Genomic DNA, 20,572 nt, shown 5'->3' on the forward strand with positions numbered 1-20,572 from the left:
CCACAACAGCATCCACCTGGAAAATGAACACCCTGAAGTCGCAAAAGAAGTCTCTAAAAGATCCAGAAGTCACGGCTTTCGATGTATGAAAGGCCAGATGAGCAATACTGAGACCTTACTGGTTTGAAATTATACACAATCTTAACAGTGATGTATGAAACCGTTTGGTATGTAGCAGGGCTGCTGGACCACACAGAATGAGCTGTTGAGCCTATGCCCTGAGTTGGACACATTATAATTGTATAGAAAAATAAAAATAAATACAAAAGTGTCAACAAGAAGAGATATAAGAATGTTCTAGTGAAGTTTTATTACGATTTGGGGGCCATTATTTCCTTTACCTACATAAAATCTGTCAAATTTAAATGAGATGGTGCTACATCTCATTATCAGAGAAAAAATTTTTATAGTTGCATGATTAGATCTGGCACCACTCATGAATGGACTCTGCACAGCCCTGATCTTAACCTTCCCATTTTTTCTTTTGCATTACTGCACAATGAACAATGACTCCCATGCCTTCACTTCTCTAAAGAATGAAGAGGAAGGCTTCATAGGTATTGGAACACTTGTAGAGTCAATGAAAACTTCAGAACTGAGATAATGTTTGTTCCAACTATCATAGTGTCCAAAATGAATATGACAGTTATGATCAATATGCATAAAATGGTCATCTTTGGATTTCTGTGTGAATTTCAATAAACTGTCTTTCATTTCTCATCAAAACTAAAATTAGCTGTGGAAGTGCTTTTTCTTTAATACAATAAAATTCTGATAGTAATAAAAGTTTTGGGAAACACCTTGTCTTAACCATTCATTCACCATCCAATCCTGTGTTGCCCCATGAGGAATGTAAGAGCCCAGGGCTAGGCAAATTGGTCCTGACATTTAAGATGAGAGTGACCAGACTCACTAATCCCTGTGTGGCATTACGTGAGCAATAAACTCCACAACCCCTTGGATATGAACCTGCACAAGCTCAATCTGATTGGAGTACCTTAATTACCCACTAAACCACCAGGTGCCAAAATTTGGTTATATGGTTACCACCCTATGTAGTAAATGGTTCCCTGGTGTACAAGAAACCATTTGGCTTGTCATTCAGTGTCAAGTCACCAACAGACAGAAGGAAGACGAAATAATGAAGGAAAGACTGACAGAAGAGGAAGGAAGGAAAGAAGGAAGGAAGGAAGATAGGAATGGGCAGACAGAAGAGAAAGGATGGAAAGGAAGGAAGGAAGAGAGGAAAGGGCAGACACTTGAGAGCAGCGCTACATCAAGTAAGTGGATAGTGAGTGCTCTCACCTAAACCACATATTTAAAATGAACTGGAGAAAGAGCAAAAACTTCTATAGGAAATACCATGTGCTAGGAAGCTTTGATGGTGTAGCTGTATCAGTGACAAAAAAAGCCATTTTCAAAACCAGATTATTCCATCGATTCATGCTTTAGTATTCTAACCACGAATTAGAAGGATTACATCACTTGGAGGAATCAGAAAAAAAAAAAAAAAACACTCACTTGAGGTTTCAGTCATGTAATGAATATATCATGATCAAGATAACTTCATTATGTTCAGTGTTACTATCTGGAAAAGGAAAAATGTAAGTGATTTTTTTTTTTTTTTTTTTTTTTTTTTTTTTTTGGGGGGGGGGGGGGACTTACTATACAAAACAATGACAAAGTTTCCTGGTTCCTACTGAGAAAAGGAAGTATAATACCTTGATTATTAAATGACCAATCAACCCAGTAAGGTTGACTGGACTCTGAACCCTAAACTTTGACTGAATTACAAACTTTTGTCCAGGATTGTTTGGTTCATCATATAAGAATGGCTATGATTTTTGCAGGCCTTGCATTTCCTTGGATGGTATAAGAACTTACCATATGCATATATTAAGAGATGACTATCACACCAAAGATTATACCTGTAATTAAATTAAATTTTGACACTCCATCTTACCTCTTCATCTTCATCCTTGGTTATATAAGAAATAAAGCCTCCATGCTCTTGTGACCAAGATTCAGCCACATTTACAAACAGATGAGCATCAAGTGCAGCCACTGTCTCCACACAGTCGTCCCTTACCAGTGTGTAGCTTCCATGGCCCCAGCGGTAGATGCTCAGAGTTGTGCGTGCATTTGGTTCTGAAGGAAAACACAGAAGACTGCTAATTAAGGGAAGACCCACTTATATCAGCCTTCCAATATTCTTCCTCCCATTATTTTTTCCTTGGCTCTTACAAATTATATCTCATATTTTGTGTGTGTAATACATCAAAACATAATTTCATATATGCTCAGGTGCAATATATTTGCTGTCACAATATGCCAAGATTTCTGCTTGGCTCTATTAAAACAATGTCCTGCGAAATTAGGCAACATCCGGCTCAGAAACAGGAAGCATTAGGCGCTCTATCTTTCTACTGCCAGATGCCTTAATCCCGTAACGGGTGGCCACAAACAAATCATCTCCATGTTGCCCTGTCCCCTGCCATTTCACTTCCCTGCTCCCAGCTTACACACCCCTCTCTCATATACCTCTCCACTCCATTCTTCCATCTCATCCTTGGCCTCCCTCTCCCTCTCCCCCCCTCCACCTCACTCACATACACTCTCCTCATCAGTCTCTTACTCTCCACCCTCTCCACATGGTCAAACCACCTCAGTGTGTTTCTCCTAATACTTCCTATCACATCCACATCCACACCACAACACTCCTTCACTTCCTCATTTGTCAGTCTGTTTCTCCACGTGACCTCACATGCAGTTGGTGTACTACGCATTTTTCGGCGGTAATGTGTGTCATCCGGCTCCGACACGGGACCAGATTGGCACATGGGAAGACCCCGCAATACAGCAACAAACACCAACCAATTACATTGCATTGCAGGAGCTGCCCACCCAATGCGCCAAGCCAATCGTCACTCTCCAGTTCTCTCCACTGGATGCCGTATAGTAAGGATGTATCTGTGCCTTGAGCATTTGTGACCCATGCAGTGGCTACACCACAGCACTGTGACAGCATGTGGTCCCCCGTGCCTCACTCGTTGCTGTAGTGCTGTGGCCCCTCAGTGCTCCATGCCCTAGTGCTCTGACCACTGTACCCTAGTTCTGCGTGATGGCCGAGTTTGTGGCTTTTGTGGCAATGCCAACACAAGATGAGTATGATTAAGATTATATTATGCACTGTATTTCTGTACTACAGCAGAGGTCTGATTATTCAGCACCTATGGGACCGGGCCGATGCCAAGTAATCGGATTTGCCAAATATTCGAAAAACTTACCCACTCAGTACCTTACACTGTATATATATAGGTGAACACTATCATCACTACTCATGTCACTACTGTACAATACTGTAATCAATACAGTACTATACCTGAATCTGAAAAATATAGAAATTAGTGCACATATACAAGTGTAATGACATAGTGGGCCTGGAAGTTCACATGCACTTACCTAAATTTAAGTTCCGTATTTACATATGTACAGCAGAAGAGGTTGATTGGCATCTGCTACTGTTGGGAGAAGTCCCCAGCAGTAGGGGGCCCTGCAATGGGCTATAAGGACTCCTCAAAGGGCTCTGGTTGAACACTGTCCATCACTTCCAGGTCATCCACATCGAGAATGATACAGTCATCTTCCTGTTGCAACAGCAGTAGGGCTTGAGGTTCAGGGATTGCTGCTGGTGATTGGAAGGGTGCAGCAGAGGATGTGGCTTTCTTGGCAGCTTTTTTAAAACGGTCAAATAAGGTTACCTACTTCACAGATGCTACCCTTTTAGTCTACATGTCCCTGAACATGATGTGATAATGCATCACTTCACCCCTGTTAAAATGAGCTCTCAACAAACCATAAAAATTTTTCATGGGCCTTTACTGCTTCCTTCAAGGTGACCTTCTCCTGCTCATCTGCCTCCATTCATCATCAGTTTCAACTTCCTGGACCTCCATAGCCTCAGGATTTGCCACACTCATAATTAGTTGCTCATTGGTTAACTCTTGAACCACCAGTGTACTGTATTTGTGTCTTGCTTCACCCACTCAGCAATGTCATCATCCGTCAATGAGTTTAGGGCACAGAACTGTGGGGGACCTCGAACAATCTATACAATGTTTTTGTAGTCACTTACCCTCTTGTCCCCAGTGCCAACAAACTCCTCTGTGTCATCCAATTCCTCCTGCAGCATTGCACATGGTAACAGCTTCCTCCAGCACCTTTGCAACTTATAAAGTTGAATGCTCCACTTCTTGCCAGGCTAGGGTAGCCATTAAAAGTGAATCCTTGATGGTAAACTATTTTTGAAATTCATGCACTGGAAGAGTGGAATTCAACAACTGTCTACAAAAGCAGCATGGTATGCTGTCTTGATTTTCTGAATCACTCCCTGGTCCATTGGCTGAATTAATGATGTCACATTTGGGGGCAGACTCACAACAAAAATGTTCCCATTCACTAATTCATTGGCAGGAGGATGAGCCCTGCAGTTGTCCAGTAGGAGGATGATCTTAGAGTCTGTAGGCAAACCATCTTTTGCCATATTAGCTTTCACAGATGGAATGAATGTGGTGGTGGACCAGTACAAAAATGCTGCTGCAGTCATCCCAGCATTTCTTTGAGCATCATACATACAGGCAAATGCTGGACATTTTTCAATGCTACCAGTTGCTTATATTTTCCAACAATAAAAAGTTTCAGCTTGTGCATTCCCAAAGCATTTGAACACACTATCACTGTTAAGTGCTCCTTACTGCATTTAAATCTCTTAGCAGAGTTCCCTCCTGTCCCTGCTAAGAGTCCTTTCAGGAATGCTCTTATAAAAAAGACCTGTCTCATCAGCACAGTATATCTGGCAAGGATGAAGCTCATGGGCTTTTATGAGGTTACAGAAGATCTTGCTGTACCTCTCGGGGTCATCACCATCAGCAGACAGGGATTCATCACTCGCATCCAGCTGCATGATCCCATGCCAAGTCTTGAAATTTCTCAACCACCCATCACAGAAAACACATGGTTTAGTTATCTTCATTTCAGCACAGAATCCATCCATCCATCATCCAATCCTACGTTGCCCCACGAGTAGTGTAGGAGCCAGGGGCTAGGCAAGTCGCTCCTAACATTTCAGATGAGTGACAAGCCTCACTCATCCCTGAGCGGCATTACATGAGCAATAAACCCCAACCACCCCTTGGATATAAACCTTCACCGGCTCAATCCGACTGGAGCGCCTTAATTACCCACTAAACCACCAGGTGCCATAATCTGGTTATATGGTTACCACCCAGCATAGTAAATGGTTTCCTGGTGTACAGGAAACCACAACATTTTGGCTTTCTCTATGATGAGAGGCCCCAAAACAGGCTTCCCTTTAGAATGCTGTGACACAAACAACCTATGCAGCATTTCATCCAGCTCGTATAACTTTGCTTTTTCATCACTTTTCTCTGAATTGTACCAGGGGCCTGAGACACAAATTTAAACAGATCGTCCTTCTGTTCCTTTATATCATTGGTAGCAGAGCTCACGTTAAAGTCCTCTATTATCTACTTTCTACTCATACCAGCCTATTATTTTTTCAACAATTCAATTTTCCGGGCAACAGGCAACGCCTCATGTGTATGCTTCTTGCTAACACCAGATAACTTTCCACTTGTTGATACCATTTTCAAAACACTCAGGTGTTCACTCAGATGTTTATGTTCACCATCCACACGCACTGCAGCCTTAGCACCATCATACATATTCTTCACAGCATTCAACAACTCGAACTCTCTTCTTATTTAATGATAACCCCTTCTCTCCATCTACTTTAGTCACTTCCTCCTCTTTTCCTCAACTGCTCTTTCAACCTCTTCATCCCACCAAGCTGTAATTTTCTTCTCAATTGCTAACCTCATGACACCATACACCACTTTGCTTAACATTCCCTAACTGCATTCCATAAGTTATCCAGATCCATTTGTTCCCTCAACTCATCCATTACTTTAGCATGATATTCATCACCACTTCTTTGTATTTCAGCTTCTCCGTTTTCAGTGTTTTTTATCCATCTCACCTCTCAGCTTACCCTTGTATACCACAATCACATGATCACACGGACCTCTGCATCATCCTCTCACTCCCCTTGTTTCAACAACAGTTCCAAGCATCCTTCTCTCTACAAGAACATAAGAGATCAACCTCCTTTCAGCACTGTCTATATTCCCTATGTACCATCCATATTTGTGGCTGGTTAGGGTGGTTATGGCCATGTATGTGGGTGCTCACACCCAGGTGAGAGTGAATGGAGATTTGAGTGATGAGTTTTCCATGAATGTTGGTGTGCATCAGGGGTCAGTCTTGAGTCCCATGTTGTTTATCATGGTACTTGAAGCCCTTTCACGTGACTTTAGAAACGAACTCCCGTGGGAGTTGTTGTATGCTGATGATTTGGTGTTGATTGCAGAGAATGAAAGGGAGGCGGAGGAAAGGTTTAGGAAGTGGAGAGATGGTATGGGGCAAAAGGGTTTTAGGGTAAATGCAGATAAAACAAAAGTGATGATATCTAGGGTTGGTGGCGGTACTGTCAAAGACGAGGGAGAGTGGCCATGTGCAGTTTGCCACAAGGGCGTGGGAAGTAATTCCATCTTGTGCGGTGTGTGTGATAAATGGGTGCATAAGAGATGTAGTGGTATCAGAGGTAGACTGCGAGATAATGCTGATTTTATGTGTACGGCGTGCCGGGGTGAGCAGGTGGAGATCGTCAGACGTGAAAGAATTGAACTTGCTGGTGAATCTCTTGAGTGTGTGGAAGAGTTTTGTTATTTAGGAGACATGTTGTGTGCTGGAGGTGGGGCTGGAGCTAGCTCTGTGGCTAGGGTGAGAAGTGGTTGGAAGAAGTTCAGGGAGCTCTTGCCTCTCCTGACATTGAGGGGGCTCTCCCTACGTGCTAAGGGGTCTTTGTATGCAGCGTGTGTTAGGAGTGTAATGCTGTATGGCAGTGAGACCTGGGCAGTGAAGGAGGAAGACATTCGCCAGCTCAGACGTACAGAAATGACAATGATTAGGTGGATGTGCAGTGCGTCCCTGCGTCCAAGGCCTGGAGGGGCTGGGTTTACAATGGAAGAGTTGAGAGGTAGGATGGGACTGGAGTGTATTGGTGTTGTGATGAGGAGAGGTAGATTGAGGTGGTTTGGACATGTGGAGAGGATGGGGGATGATAGTTGGGTGAGGAAGGTGAGAAGTGTTAATATTGGGGGTGGGGTTATGAGGGGTAGACCGAGAAAGACATGGGACGAGGTCATTAAGTGTGACCTTAGGGTTAAGGGACTGAACAGGGAGGCTGCAATGGATCGTGCAGCATGGAGAGCCGCCATTAGGTGACCAAGGCCGACACATGCAAGCATGTTGGAGCCTTTAAAAACGAAAACGAAAATGAAACTTTGTACAGTGAAGTTAGCAGGGGAGTGAGGGATAAAAATCGTAGATTACTAGTTGAGAAGGGAGAAAAAGTGAACAGATGGAGAGATCACTTTAATGAACTGTTAAACATAGAGAATGAAAGTCATGTGAGTATAAGTTGCTGGGGATGACTGGGAGGAGGGAGGTGAGAAGACAGGAAGAAATCAGTAGGATGGAAGTTGTGGAAGCAATGTAGAAAGTCAAAATGGGGAAAGCCCCAGGAATTGATGGAGTGTGTGGTGAAATGATGAAGCATTGGGGAAAGATAGTAGTAGAATGGATGTGGAAGATGTGCAGATTGGCCTGAGAGGAAGGTAGAGTCCTGGAGGATTGGAAGTCAGGTATAACTATTCCCTTGTACAAAGGGAAAGGAGAAAAAGTGTGTGGGAATCATAGGGGCATTTGTTTTCTTACTGTAATAGGAGAAGTATACCGTAGGATTCTTATTGACAGAGTTAGGGAAAAAACAAAGGAATTAGTTGGAGAAGAACAGGGTGGCTTTAGGAAGGGAAGAGGTTGTGTAGATCAGATATTCATTCTTAGATCTTTAGTGAAAAAGTTTCTAGAGACGGGAAAGAAGTTGTATGTGGCCGTCATGGATTTGGAGATTGCATATGACAGGGTGAATTGACAAGGATTGTGGAAAGTATAGGTATTAAGAATATATGGAGTAGATGGGAAGTTGTTGAATGCTGTGAAGAGTATGTACCAGGGTGCTAAGGTTGCAGTGCGTGTGAACAATGAACTGAGTGAGTTTTTCTATTTGAAGGTTGGGTTGAAACAGGGATGTGTCATGTCTCCATGGTTGTTCAATCTGTATATGGATGAGGTTATAAAAGAGATTCAAGATAGGACAGTGGATGTTGGAGTGGCCCTAATAAGAGAGGGCAGTGTTTGGAAACTCCCTGTACTGTTGTTTGCAGATGATACTGTGTTGTTAAGTGAAGACGAAGGGGAGCTGCAAGGCTTGGTGAATGAGTTTGGGAGTGTGTAAGCAGTGGAATCTAAAGGTGAATGTAGGGAAGAGTAAAGGTATGGTCTTCGAGAGAAGTGAAGTCAGTAAATGTACAGTGGGGTTGGATGATGAGGAAATGGAAAATGTGAGTATGTTTAAATACTTGGGTAGTGTGATGAGTAAGGATGGAAGTATGGAGAGTGAAGTGCTTGAAAGGGTACAAGAAGGACGAAAGATTGCGGGTTCCCTGAAGGCAGTGATAAGAAACAGGGAAATGAGCATGGAAGCAAAAAAGTTATTACATGACAGTAATGTGATACCAACTCTAACATGGAAGTGAAGCTTGGACATTGTTGGAGGGACACAAGTCAAGAGTGAGAGCAGTGGAAATGAGTTATCTGAGAGGAGCCTGTGGAGTCACATGGAGAGACAGACTGACAAATGAGGATGTGATGGAGCGTTGTGATGTGGATGTGGATGTGATAGGAAGCGTTAGCAGAAACACACTGAGGTGGCTTGGCCATGTGCAGAGGATGGAGAGTGAGAGACTGATGAGGAGAGTGTATGTGAGTGAGGTGGAGGGGGAGAGAGGGAGGGGAAGGCCAAGGATGAGATGGAGGGATGGAGTGGAGAGGTATATGAGGGGGGTGTGAACTGGGAGCAGGGCAGTGAAATGGCAGGGGACAGGGTGACGTGGAGGTGATTTGTTTGTGGCCAGCCCGTATAAGGGATTAAGGCATCTGGCAATAGATAGATACAAAGATTTTTGTGCAATGCCCTTGCACAGTGAACAAGTTTATGGGAGGCAGACGAGCTCGTTCATTGTGAATTTGTTCACTGTGAACAACGTACTGTATCTTATGGGAAAAATAGCATATGGGCGGCACCGCTCCCTCAAAGTCCATTTTTTGTGCCACAGAGATGTACTAAAGGGCACATTTCAAACACATACAGTACAGATATATAAGATATAAAATACATGGTTATTTACCTTAAGTGATGCAGATGGCAGTCCTGATTGGCTTGAATTCGGGTGGTTCCCAGGCAGGGAGATACACTTAAGGTGTCCCACCACATCACCTTCCACTCCCTCGTTCCCATCGCCAGTCCCGCCCTCATCACTTGACTGAACCATTTCCCCATGTGCCTTTACCTCATTCACCTCTCTCATAAAACCTTCAAAGTCCAAAGATGACACCACTGACATCACATCATTGTCTTCACCTGGAAGTGTAGCAGACGATGCGGAGGCAACTGGCTCCTGTTGTTCTTGAGTTCAGTAGTAGCGTGTGAAGTGTGTTTTTCTTATGCTGACTTCCATATTGTGCCTCTCAGTATAATAATGAAAAGTGGTTTCTACTCCACTGAGCATTTCTTGTGTCCTAAGGTAGCTGGTTTCATTTGTCTTGACCTCTTCTCTGTGAACATCCACTGCCGCTAGAATTTTACTAATCTTCGACATAGGCAAATCTTCGTCCTCTACTGGATTCTGCTCCACAAGCTGCTCAGATCTGGCCTCTTGTGCAGTGTCTACTAGGGGAGGGGGTCGTTCAATATGGGAGATGGTAGTTATGGCCTACTCTTTCCCCCGATTTTTTTCACTCGGGGTTCAACTAGTTCATTATGGTTATGTGGATCTGATTACCCCGTTTGTTCACTAGGTGAATCGTTTATTCCGAATACGTTCACCGTGCAAAGGGCACTGTACTTGAAATATGAATTACCAGTAAAAATGCATAAAGCCCATTCCCGACACATGCCCTTCAGTTGCCTTCCATTATCATTCTCCCCAGGTAGGCCTACTCTGTAATAACCCATTACGTCACTGACAGGACTAGTGTCAGCTCTCCTGTTCATGTCACCCATTACAAAGACTTCAAAACTCCTGGGCATCTGTCCTTTTACCAGTACTCCATCCAGTTTATCCCAGAATTTCTTCCCCCCCCCCCCACTTACCCTTATCATCACACGGTGCATATACAGTACAACAATCACTGTCAACATCACCTTCTCAAACTGGAACCTGACATGCATACATACAACTGGGGGTAAAATATTTGTATTCTTTCATTCCCCTCTGCCGTTCATCAATCATCAGCAATGCATCTCCTTTCTTGCATCTTCCATATGCATTCATACCCAACCTTATACATTTCACACCCTCCCACTTCTCCAGTCCACATCCATTCACCTTTATTTCAAACTGTCCCATTATGGCATACCTGGCATTTGTTAACATATTCATCATTTCCTCCATCTTAAACTACTCATCCATAATCCTCACATACCAAATGGCCATATGAACCTCCTCATTTGGGCATTTCCATGCCTGGGCAGTTATTTGACACTCTGAGGTTCCCTGAATTCTTGCCACTGAGTTAAAACACGAAAATTTGGGGGATGTTAACCCCAGTCGAATTCTCCCTCCCTTTACTAAATAATGTAAAAGAAGAAAGGCAGTAAAGGCACACTGTTTGCACACATTACTGTACACACTTTAGTTCCTTCAATCCACTGATGTCTCTTCACATGTATCTCGTTACAATCTGAATATTTGATTCAGCTTAGGAAAGCACCCAGCTGGTTATGGGGTTAATGAAGGTGATATACAACCCAATTTTGGCGCCTGGTGGTTTAGTGGGTAATTACGGAGTTCCAATAGGATTGAGCCAGTGAAGGTTTATATCCAAGGGATGGTTGGGATTTATTGCTCACATAATGCCACTCAGGGATGAGTGAGGCTGGTCACTCTCATCTTACATGTCAGGACCCGGGGTCCTACGCTCCTAATGAGGCAACGTAGGATTGGATGATAATTGAATGAATGAATGAATGAATGTCAGTTTAAAAAGTCTCTCCAGAACAAAAAATTCTGGTGACAGCTAGAATAAAGTAAAAAATATGTCCATATTCATTGTTCGACAGCTTCAGGAAAAACATATATTAAAGAAAAGGGATCCGTACTTTGTTTTTGTTGAGTTGGAAGGCCACTGACAGAGTCCCTAGGGAGGTGGTGAAGTGGGCAATGAGAAAGCTTCGGATCGAGGAGTGGCAGGTTAGGGTGGTTATGGCTATGTATGTGGATGCTCACACCCAGGTAAGGGTGACCGGATATTTGAGTGATGAGTTTTCAATGAATGATGGTGTGCATCAGGGGTCAATCTTTAGCCCCTTGTTGTTTATCATGGTACTTAACACCCTCTCACTTGACTTTAGAAATGGACTCACATGGTAGATGTTGTTTGCTGATGATTTGAAGCTGACTGCAGAAAATGAACGGGAGCCGGAGGAAAGATTCAGAAACTGGTGAGATGGCATGAAGCACAAGGGATTAGGAGTAAATGCAGATGAAACAAAAGTGATGGTATTTAAGGCTGGTGGTGGAACTGTCAAAGAAGAGAGAGAGTAGCCATGTGTGATATGCCACAAGAGCGTGGTAATTCCATCTTGTGCAGTGTTTGTGATAAGTGAGTGCATAAGAGACCTAGTGGTATTAGAGGTAGACTGCAAGATAATGCTGATTTCATGTGTGAAGTGTCAGAGCACATGGAGATTGTCAGGTGCGAAAGCACTGATCTTGCTAGTGACTCTCTTCAGTGTGTGGAAGAGTTTTGTTATTTGGGAGACATGTTATGTGCTGGAGGTGAGGTTGGAGCTAGTTCTGTGTATAGAGTGAGGGGTGGTTGGAAGAAGTTCAGAGAGCTTGCCTCTCCTGACACTGAGAGGGCTCTCCCTCCATGGAAAGGGACCCTTGTATGAGGGATGTGTTAGGAGTGTAATGCTGTATGGTAGTGAGACCTGGGCAGTAAAGGAAGAGGATATTCACAGGCTCAAATGAACAGACACGACAATGATTAGGTGGATATGCAGTGCGTCCTTGAGTGCAAGGCCTAGGGGGGCTTGGTTTACAATGGAAGAGTTGAGAGGTAGAATGGGACTGGAGTGTATTTGTGTTGTGATGAGGAGCGGTACATTGAGATGGTTTGGGAATGTGGAGAGAATGGGGGATAATAACTGGGTGCAGAAAGTGAGAAGTGTTAATGTTCAGAGTGGGGCTGCGAGTGGTTGACCAAAAAACACCTGGGATGAGGTCGCTGAGTGTGACCTATAGGATAAGGAACTGAATAGAGAAGCTGCCAAAGATCGAGCAGCATGGATAGCCACCATTAGGTAACCAAGGCCAATACATGCAAGCATGTTGGAGCCTTATTTAAAAAAAAAAAAAAAAAAAAAAAAAAAAAAAAAAAAATTGATTAGGTAAACTAGAGTTGCCTGCAGATGTGGTGCTAGGTGAAGAATCATGGCTGCAACACGTGAAGAAATATAAAGGCCTGAGAAGCTATGGTTTTGGCCATGTCAACCATATTCACTCTCACTTTCTCTCATTACAACCATCACCATCATTCCAAGACATACATCCTACAGCTCAACCATCCATAACTGCCAAAATAATATTGCAGTAAGTAAATTCATTATCCATCACTCAGTTCTGTGCTGCCCCATCACAAATGTAGGGACCGGCATCTAGGCAATAATTTTCATTAAATCACCATTATTTTACACAGTAAACATGGTGAATGAATATGCTGTAATTGAGTATATGTCCTGATATCCTTGAGCTGCATATGCATAAGGCTGAGTGGGATGGAATAAAAGACTGTGGGTGATACATGACAAGGATGCATGGGGAATTTTTAATATAATCAGCCATGATACGACACAAAGCCAGGATCTGATACCAAGAGACAGACCAATTCACACACATCTTTTTGTTAGCTTATCCATCTAATTCTGATTTCCAAAATTAAACAGGGTGGAGAGATCCAGAGCATGTTTGCTTGCTTTTTCTTTGAAGTGAATATGGATCAGTGGAGAATGGAATTCAGAAACCCCTGGTGTACTGTTTTTACTGTAAGCTGGCCCAGATTTTCGTACTTTCGTTGTCTGTTTTATGTGGTTTTAATAGAAGAAAAAGACATTATCTCGGCTCACCTTGCTTTCCATAACACTTCTTCCACAGTCTAGTGTTAACCCTTTGAGATTCTTATGACTATTTCGATCGTCATTTCAAATCCAACCTCAGAGATTCCGATGACGCTTTTCATTTTCATTTTACGAAACTTTTGTGAAATATTCACCATAAATCGCGTTTAATCATCATAACAAAGAGGCTCGAGCATGATGTCAGGGAATGGTTGCTCTATGCATGGTGGTACTGCACAGCTGGTGTAACTCATGGCTTTGTTTTTTTTATAATTTTATTCTTGGTGAATATTTCTCTACAGCAAGGTATAAAATTATTGGTTTTTGCCTAACTTCAACTCGTCACTTTGACTTTTTATTTTCCTTGTTTTCCTTTTATGAACATACTACGATAAAGTACAACTACTCAGCTTCAAAATAACACCACAACCAGCATCCTATCATAAAATGTGTATTTATACTGACCGATCAAAGAAAAATATCGTGAAGCAAATATGCGGCCGAGACAAAAATAAAATTGTGCATCTCTTTTCCTTTGCTTTACTGCAAAAAGAAATGCAAGTATTACCATAATCTATGTATCATTTTAAAGGTTATTTATTGTATTTTTGCATGGTTTAAACCAAATTTACATAACTTTACTCGTTATTTTTTGCCAAATATTTATGTATGGCAAGGTATAAATTTTTTGTTTTTCACCTAACTTCATCTCGTCATTTTGACATTTTATTTTCTTTGTTCTCCTTTTTTGAACATACTATGACAAAGTACAACTATTCAGCTTTAAAAATGACACCAAAACCAACATTCTATCATGAAAAGTGTATTTACACACAGCGATCAAAGTAAAATATCAGGCCGCGAAGATGTGGGTCAGCGTGAGTGGCTGACTCTAGCACAGACATAATCTGCCCTGCCCAGAAACCTGATAGGCTTAATCTATTGCTACGAGTCAACATTCAAGATGAAGTGATGGAATTTAAGTCATGTTAGAGTTTTAATTATCTGGATTAAGAAAAGTCCAGCCTCTGGCCAACATAAAGGTGTCATGTAGGAATGGCTGTTACTGTTACCAGCCTTTGTGCTGAATCCTCAAAGAGAAAAAGCACACTGGAAAATACTAGGGACCAAAACTGAGCCTCAAACTTGGCCAATACAGCACTGACCATTCTTAAACCAGCATCCTTTATATTACATTCACAAATATCAACATACACACACCTGCTTCATTCTCATCATCCGAATCTGGGTCAGAGTCTGGCGGTGCAAGGTGGTGCAGCTTTAGACCTGTCAATTGCGAGAGGATCAGGAACATGGCTTCAGATTTTAGAAGCTCAGCACAACTGCTTACCACTTCTGGAGCTCTGTCTATACTCAGGGTCTGAAAAAAAAAAAAAAAAAAAAAAGAAAGAAAGAAAAGAAAAAGAAGAAAAAAAAAAAAAAGCACTGTTGTTGCCCAAGGTTTAACAGAATATGAGCCCAAAGGATCACAGACTGAAGCTGCATTTCTCCTGCAGTCCATCCTCCTCCTTTAAGGGATAGAAAAGGAGAAAAACATAAAACAATAAAGTATATCATAAAGTTGAAGACTGTATCAGGTGTGAAATGCCATGCAGAAGGTGGAAACATATGAAAAATTAATGTGTATGAAAGTGTGGTATGGAAGTTGAACAAGTTTAAGAAATAGCTATATATCTATCTATCAACTGCCAGACGCCTCAATCCCATAAGGGGTGGCCAGAAAAAACTCGCCTCCATGACGCCCTGTCCAGTGTCACTTCAATGCCTTGCTCCCAGCTCACACCCCCCTCTCTCATATACCTCTCCACCCCATCCCTTCATCTCATCCTTGGCCTCGCCTTCCCTTTCCCCCCCCTCCATCACACTCGCTTGCACTCTCCTCATTAGTCTCTTGCTCTCCATCCTCTCCACATGGCCAAACCACTTCAATGTATTTCTCATAATCCTTTCTATCACATCCACATCCATACCTTAGCGCTCCTTCACCTATTCATTTGTCAGTCTGTCTCTACAGGTAACTCCACATGCTCCCCTCAAATAACTCATTTCCACTACTCTCACAGGAATGAAATGGATGGATAAAGTACTCGTACATAAAGAAAAGCAACTGACAGTGACAATGCATCCCTTACTTACCTAACTAAAAGTCAACTACATGGCTCTTCCACAGTTGCACAGAAATTATATATTCAAAGAAAAATAGAAAGAATATGTAGATGGTTTTGTTTATTAGGTAGAGCCAGGATGTTGAATGACTGAACTGTATGTGAAAGGATGTTTTGTTCATTTTTGTTTTCAAAGGCTCCAACATGCTTGCATGTGTCCGCCTTGGTCACCTAATGACGGCTCGTCATGATACTCAATCTCTAGCAGTCTCCCTATGCACTCCCTTATCACTGAGGTCATGCTCAATGACTGCATCCCAGGTCTTTTTTGGTCTACCTCTTGCAACTCTACCCTAAATTTAACATTTCACACTTTCTGCACCCAACTGTCATTCCCCCAGCCTCTCCACATGCCCAAATTACCTCAGTCTACTCCTCCTCATCACAACGCCAATACACTCCAGTTCAATCCTACCTCTCAACTCTTCCATTGTAAACCTAGCCCCCCCATCCTCACACTCAAGGACGCACAGCACATCTGACTAATCATTGTCATTTCTGTACATTTAAGCCTGTGAATATCCTCTTCCTTTACTGCCCAGGTCTCACTACCATTCAGCATTACACTCCTAACACATGTTTTATACAGAGACGCTACCATTCAGCATTACACTCCTAACACATGTTTTATACAGAGATCCTTTAGCATGGAGGGAGAGCCCTCTCAGCATCAGGCGAAGCAACAGCTCGCTGAACTTTTTCAAATGATTCCTCACTCTAGTCACAGAGCTAGCTCCAGCCCCACCTCCAGCTCTTAACATGTCTCCCAGATAACAAAACTCTTCCACAAACTCAAGTGACTCACCAGAAAGATCAATCCTTTCATGCCTGACAAACTCCACGTGCTCTCTTCGACACACTGCACACATGAAATCAGCATTATCTCACAGTCCAACTCTATAACCACTATATTTCTCTTACAACCATTTATCACAAACACTGCACATAATGGAATTACTTCCCACGTCGTTGTGGCAAATCACACATGGTCACTCTCCCTCTTCTTTAAAAGGATACCATCATCTTTGTTATCATCCATGTTTACCAAGGCAGAATGATACAAAATACAAGAGAGAGCCAAATTCAAGATCCGATCATTTTGAGATCCCTGGACATACTGCGTTTGAAAGGCTGGAGATCACAGGAAGCAGGAAATAAAGACAGAGGGAGACAGTTCCAGAGCTGATCTGTTGCATAAATGAAGGACTGGGAGTAACAGTTAACTCTTGCATTAGAGAGTTGGACAGAAAAGGGATGAGAACTTGCTGCTACACGGGTGCTGCGCGCCTGTCGTAGAGGTGGAGGGATGCAAGCAGACAGTTCAGAGGAGCAATGACCATTGAAGTAGCGACAGAAAAGAGATAAAGATGCAACAGTGCGGTGAAGAGACAGAGGTTGAAGGAAGCCAGTAAGAGGAGGAGAGTTAATGAGATGAAAAGCCTTTGACTCCACCCTATTGAGAAGAGCTGTATGTGAGAAACCTCCCCACACATGAGAGTTGTACTCCATACAGGGGCAGATAAAACCCGTGTACAGAGTCAACAATTGTGCAGGGGTAAAGAAGGAATGGAGTCGGCTTAGCACACCTAATCTCTTGGAAGCAGATTTTACAAGAGAAGTAATATGATTTTTCCCAAGATAAGTCCCAAGTGAATGAAACCCCAAGCACATTCAAGGATGATGCAGGATTAAGCTGAATATTATTAAACATTAAGTGGGTACACCAGTGGAAGATTTTTCGGGATGATAGGTGTAAGAACCGAGTTTTTGATGCATTAAAAACAACGAGATTATTTTTACCCCAGTCAGAGATACGAGCCAAGTCAGATATTAGGTGCGCCATAGCCTCATCCCTTGTTTGTTGAAGTAACTGCTGAGATGGGCGTTGCGGGAACTTAATGGAAAGGTGAAGGGTGGAGTCATCAGTGTATGAGTGGATAGGGTTAGATGTAAAGATTAGAAGGTCTTTGATGAATAAGAGAAAGAAATCTGGTGATAGGACAGAGTCCTGAGGAACACCACTGTTGACAGATCTAGAAGAAGAACAATGGCTGTCTACAACAGTGGCTACAGAACGACCAGAAAGGATGCTGCAGATGAAGGCACAGATAGAAGCATAGAAACCATAAGAGGGCAGTTTGGAAATTAAAGATTTATGCCAGACTTGATCGAAAGCCTTTGAGATGTCAAGTGCAATAGCAAAGCTTTCGCCAAAGTCCTGAAAGGAGGATGACCAGGAGTCTGAAAGGTTGGTGAAATCGCCAGTGGAGCGTCCCTGACGGAAACCATACTGACGATCAGAAAGAAGGTTGTGATAGGAAAGATGCTTTAAAATTTTTCTATTAAGAATTGACTGGAAAACTTTTGAGATACAGGATGTTAATGGTCACAGGGTTGGGAATGGTCACCCTTCTTTGGGACTGGCTGAATGAGAGCAAACATCCAGCAAGAAGGAAAGGTACAGGTTGATAGACAAAGGTGAAAGAGTTTGCCTAGGCAGGATGTAGGCACAGAGGCACAGTTCTTGAGAACAACAGGAGGGACTCCATCAGGCCCATATGCCTTGTTAGTATCAAGGCCTGTGATGGCAGAAAATACATCAGATGAAGAAATTTCAATGTTAGCCATGAGAAAGTCAGAGGGGGGAAGTGATGGAGGAACAGCACCGGAATCGTCTAAGGTAGAATTGGAGGAGAAAGTCTAAGCGAAGAGATCTGCCTTATCAGTAGAAGAAATAACCAGAGTCATCAGAGTAGAAAACAGGAGGGAAGGATGATGAGGTAAAGTTGTTAGAAAAGTTTTTGGCAAGGTGTCAGAAGAAGCAAGAAGAATTCAAGTTGGAGGGTTGAGAGCATTTAGTGTGGATGAAATTATTTTTAGCAAAGAACACACTTGGCATGATGCCGGGCAGAAATGTATAAAAGATGTGATTCAGGGGTGGGTTGGCTCCGATACCTTTAATAGGCCCTCTCCTTGTTGAAGACAGCATTAGAACAAGCGTGATCAAACCAAGGCTTTCTTGCATTAATCAAAGGATATGAGAAAGGAATGTATGCTTCCATGCCTGAGAGAATAACCTCCGTAATGCGCAAGGACCACTCAGATGGCTCTCGGCCATGGAAGCAATAATCATTCCGGGAAAAATCAAATGAGTACTGCCTGAGGGCATCTCAATCTGCAGCTCCAAAGTGCCACAACCGACATTTCTTTGGAGGGTCCACAGGCTGTACTGGAGCGAGAGGACAGGTTAAGGTGATAAGGTTGTGATCGGAGGAGCCCAACGGAGAGAAAAGATTAAGTGCAAGCAGAAGGATTAGTTGTAAGGAAGAGGTCAAGTATGTTGGAGCTCTCTCCAAGGCGGTCAGGGATATGGGTAGGATGCTGTACAAGCTGCTCTAGGTCATTAACCCCTAGGGTATGCAGTTTTCCAGACTCGACTGCCCTCCAGGATGCAAAAACAGGCCCATTTTTCAACTTTCTCAAAAGTTAAAAGTTTTATGCCTAATTTATAGAGCTTGAATTTACACACCTGAAAACACAAACCCCACTCTCCTAGACCCAATAGTTACTGAGCTATAGCCCGTCAAATTTTATAATAGTTACCTGTCATGGCCCTCGAGAGAAAGAAAATACGCTGCTCGCACCTGTTTTCTTCACAAAAATAGGTACAAAAATAACCAAAATCAATTTTTTTTTGCTATGTATTGATGTTATAAACCACTGTTATGTGCTTAGAAGAAAATAAAATGGTGACAACCCCCCCCCCCCAATAAATATGATAAATAGTAAAAATTATCCTCCCCTTCTCTCCCCTCCCCTCCCCTAACTTCCCCTCCCCCCTCCCCTCCCCACTGAGCTGTCAAATCTACCTAGGGAAAATGGTCATGAACCTCCCAATAAAAATATGATAAACAGTAAAAATTATCCTCCCCTCCCCACACCTCCAGTCCCCTCCCTCCCCTTCCTTTCCCTCCCCTCCTCTTTCCTCCCTTCCTTTCCCTCCCCTCGCCTAACCTCCCCTCCCCCCATTCCCCTCCCTCCTCCCCTCCCCCCCGAGATGCCAAATCTAGCTAGTTTTCGTTTCGTTTCGTTTCGTTTTTGAAGGCTCATACATGTTTGCATGCGTCGGCATAAAATAAAATTTCTTTTTCGAGTGGATTGTGAATAAAGGCAGCTAAAATAATTGTGGTGTGCATATCTGTATGCAAAGACATGAATAAATTACAGGTAATGATTCAAAAACACGCGCCATAAACTGTAAAAATTACGCAATATTCGAGGCTGGGGAGGTAAAGATACTGCGTGCTAGGGGGTGGAGGTGAGGGTAGGGGTTGGGGTGGGGGGTTGGGGGTGGTGGTGGGAGGTGGTACGGCCAGGAGGGGGAGTATGGGGATGGAGGGATGGGAGGAGACCACCACAAGACACAAAGTAGAGTACGGGGATATGGAGGGAGAGTAGGGGGGAAATATCCTCCCCAAGTCATGGGGAGATCCACATGGGAGGGGGGGGGATGCATGAGGAGGGTGTAGGAGTTGTGGTGGTGGTGGTAGGAGTGGTGGGAGGTAGGGTAGCAACAAGGTAGTGGGGTAGAGGGACGTGGCGAGAGGGAGGTGGGGGGTCCCCCACCACTTGGGTACTGGTCTGGGTCCCCCCTCTGGTGTGTCCAACACTTAGTTCTGATTGGTTAGAAGTCATCTGCATCACAGTTGGGGTGGAGCCAGCTGCTGCCAGTTTTTTGTGGATGTTGCACGATCGGTGTTGCTCGTCCTTTTAAGAAATTGTGCAAAAAGCCTGATCGATGAGATTAGTACTTTAGGGGTTAAGGATAGAAAAGGTGTACACTCAACCCCCCGCTATTGCGCCTAATTTGTTACAGCAAACGTGTGTGATAGCTGAATTCGTGATAGCTGAACTGAACAAACAATGGGAAAATATCTAATTGGTTTTCGGTGGCCCATTTTTCTAACTTTTAACCACTTTATGCCTACGATTTCCTGCCAATCTC

The 20,572-nt window shown here is 43.1% G+C and overlaps 1 protein-coding gene across 1 annotated transcript in view; it reads right to left on the minus strand.

The window, feature by feature from the left end:
• Positions 1 to 20,572, minus strand: part of LOC145402101 (prolyl 3-hydroxylase OGFOD1-like) — an 89,133-nt gene that overhangs the window by 17,724 nt on the left and 50,837 nt on the right. Inside the window, exons 7-8 of the mRNA XM_080274217.1 lie at positions 14,603 to 14,762; positions 1,964 to 2,148 (exon numbers count right to left, since the gene is read on the minus strand). Of these exons, the coding sequence (XP_080130343.1) occupies positions 1,964 to 2,148; positions 14,603 to 14,762 (345 nt within the window). The remainder of the gene's footprint in view (positions 1 to 1,963; positions 2,149 to 14,602; positions 14,763 to 20,572) is intronic.

The sequence above is a fragment of the Coenobita brevimanus genome, chromosome 57 (assembly GCF_032717465.1).
Source record: "Coenobita brevimanus isolate Jiangsu-jjx chromosome 57, ASM3271746v2, whole genome shotgun sequence".
NCBI classification, from domain to species: Eukaryota; Metazoa; Arthropoda; class Malacostraca; order Decapoda; family Coenobitidae; genus Coenobita; species Coenobita brevimanus.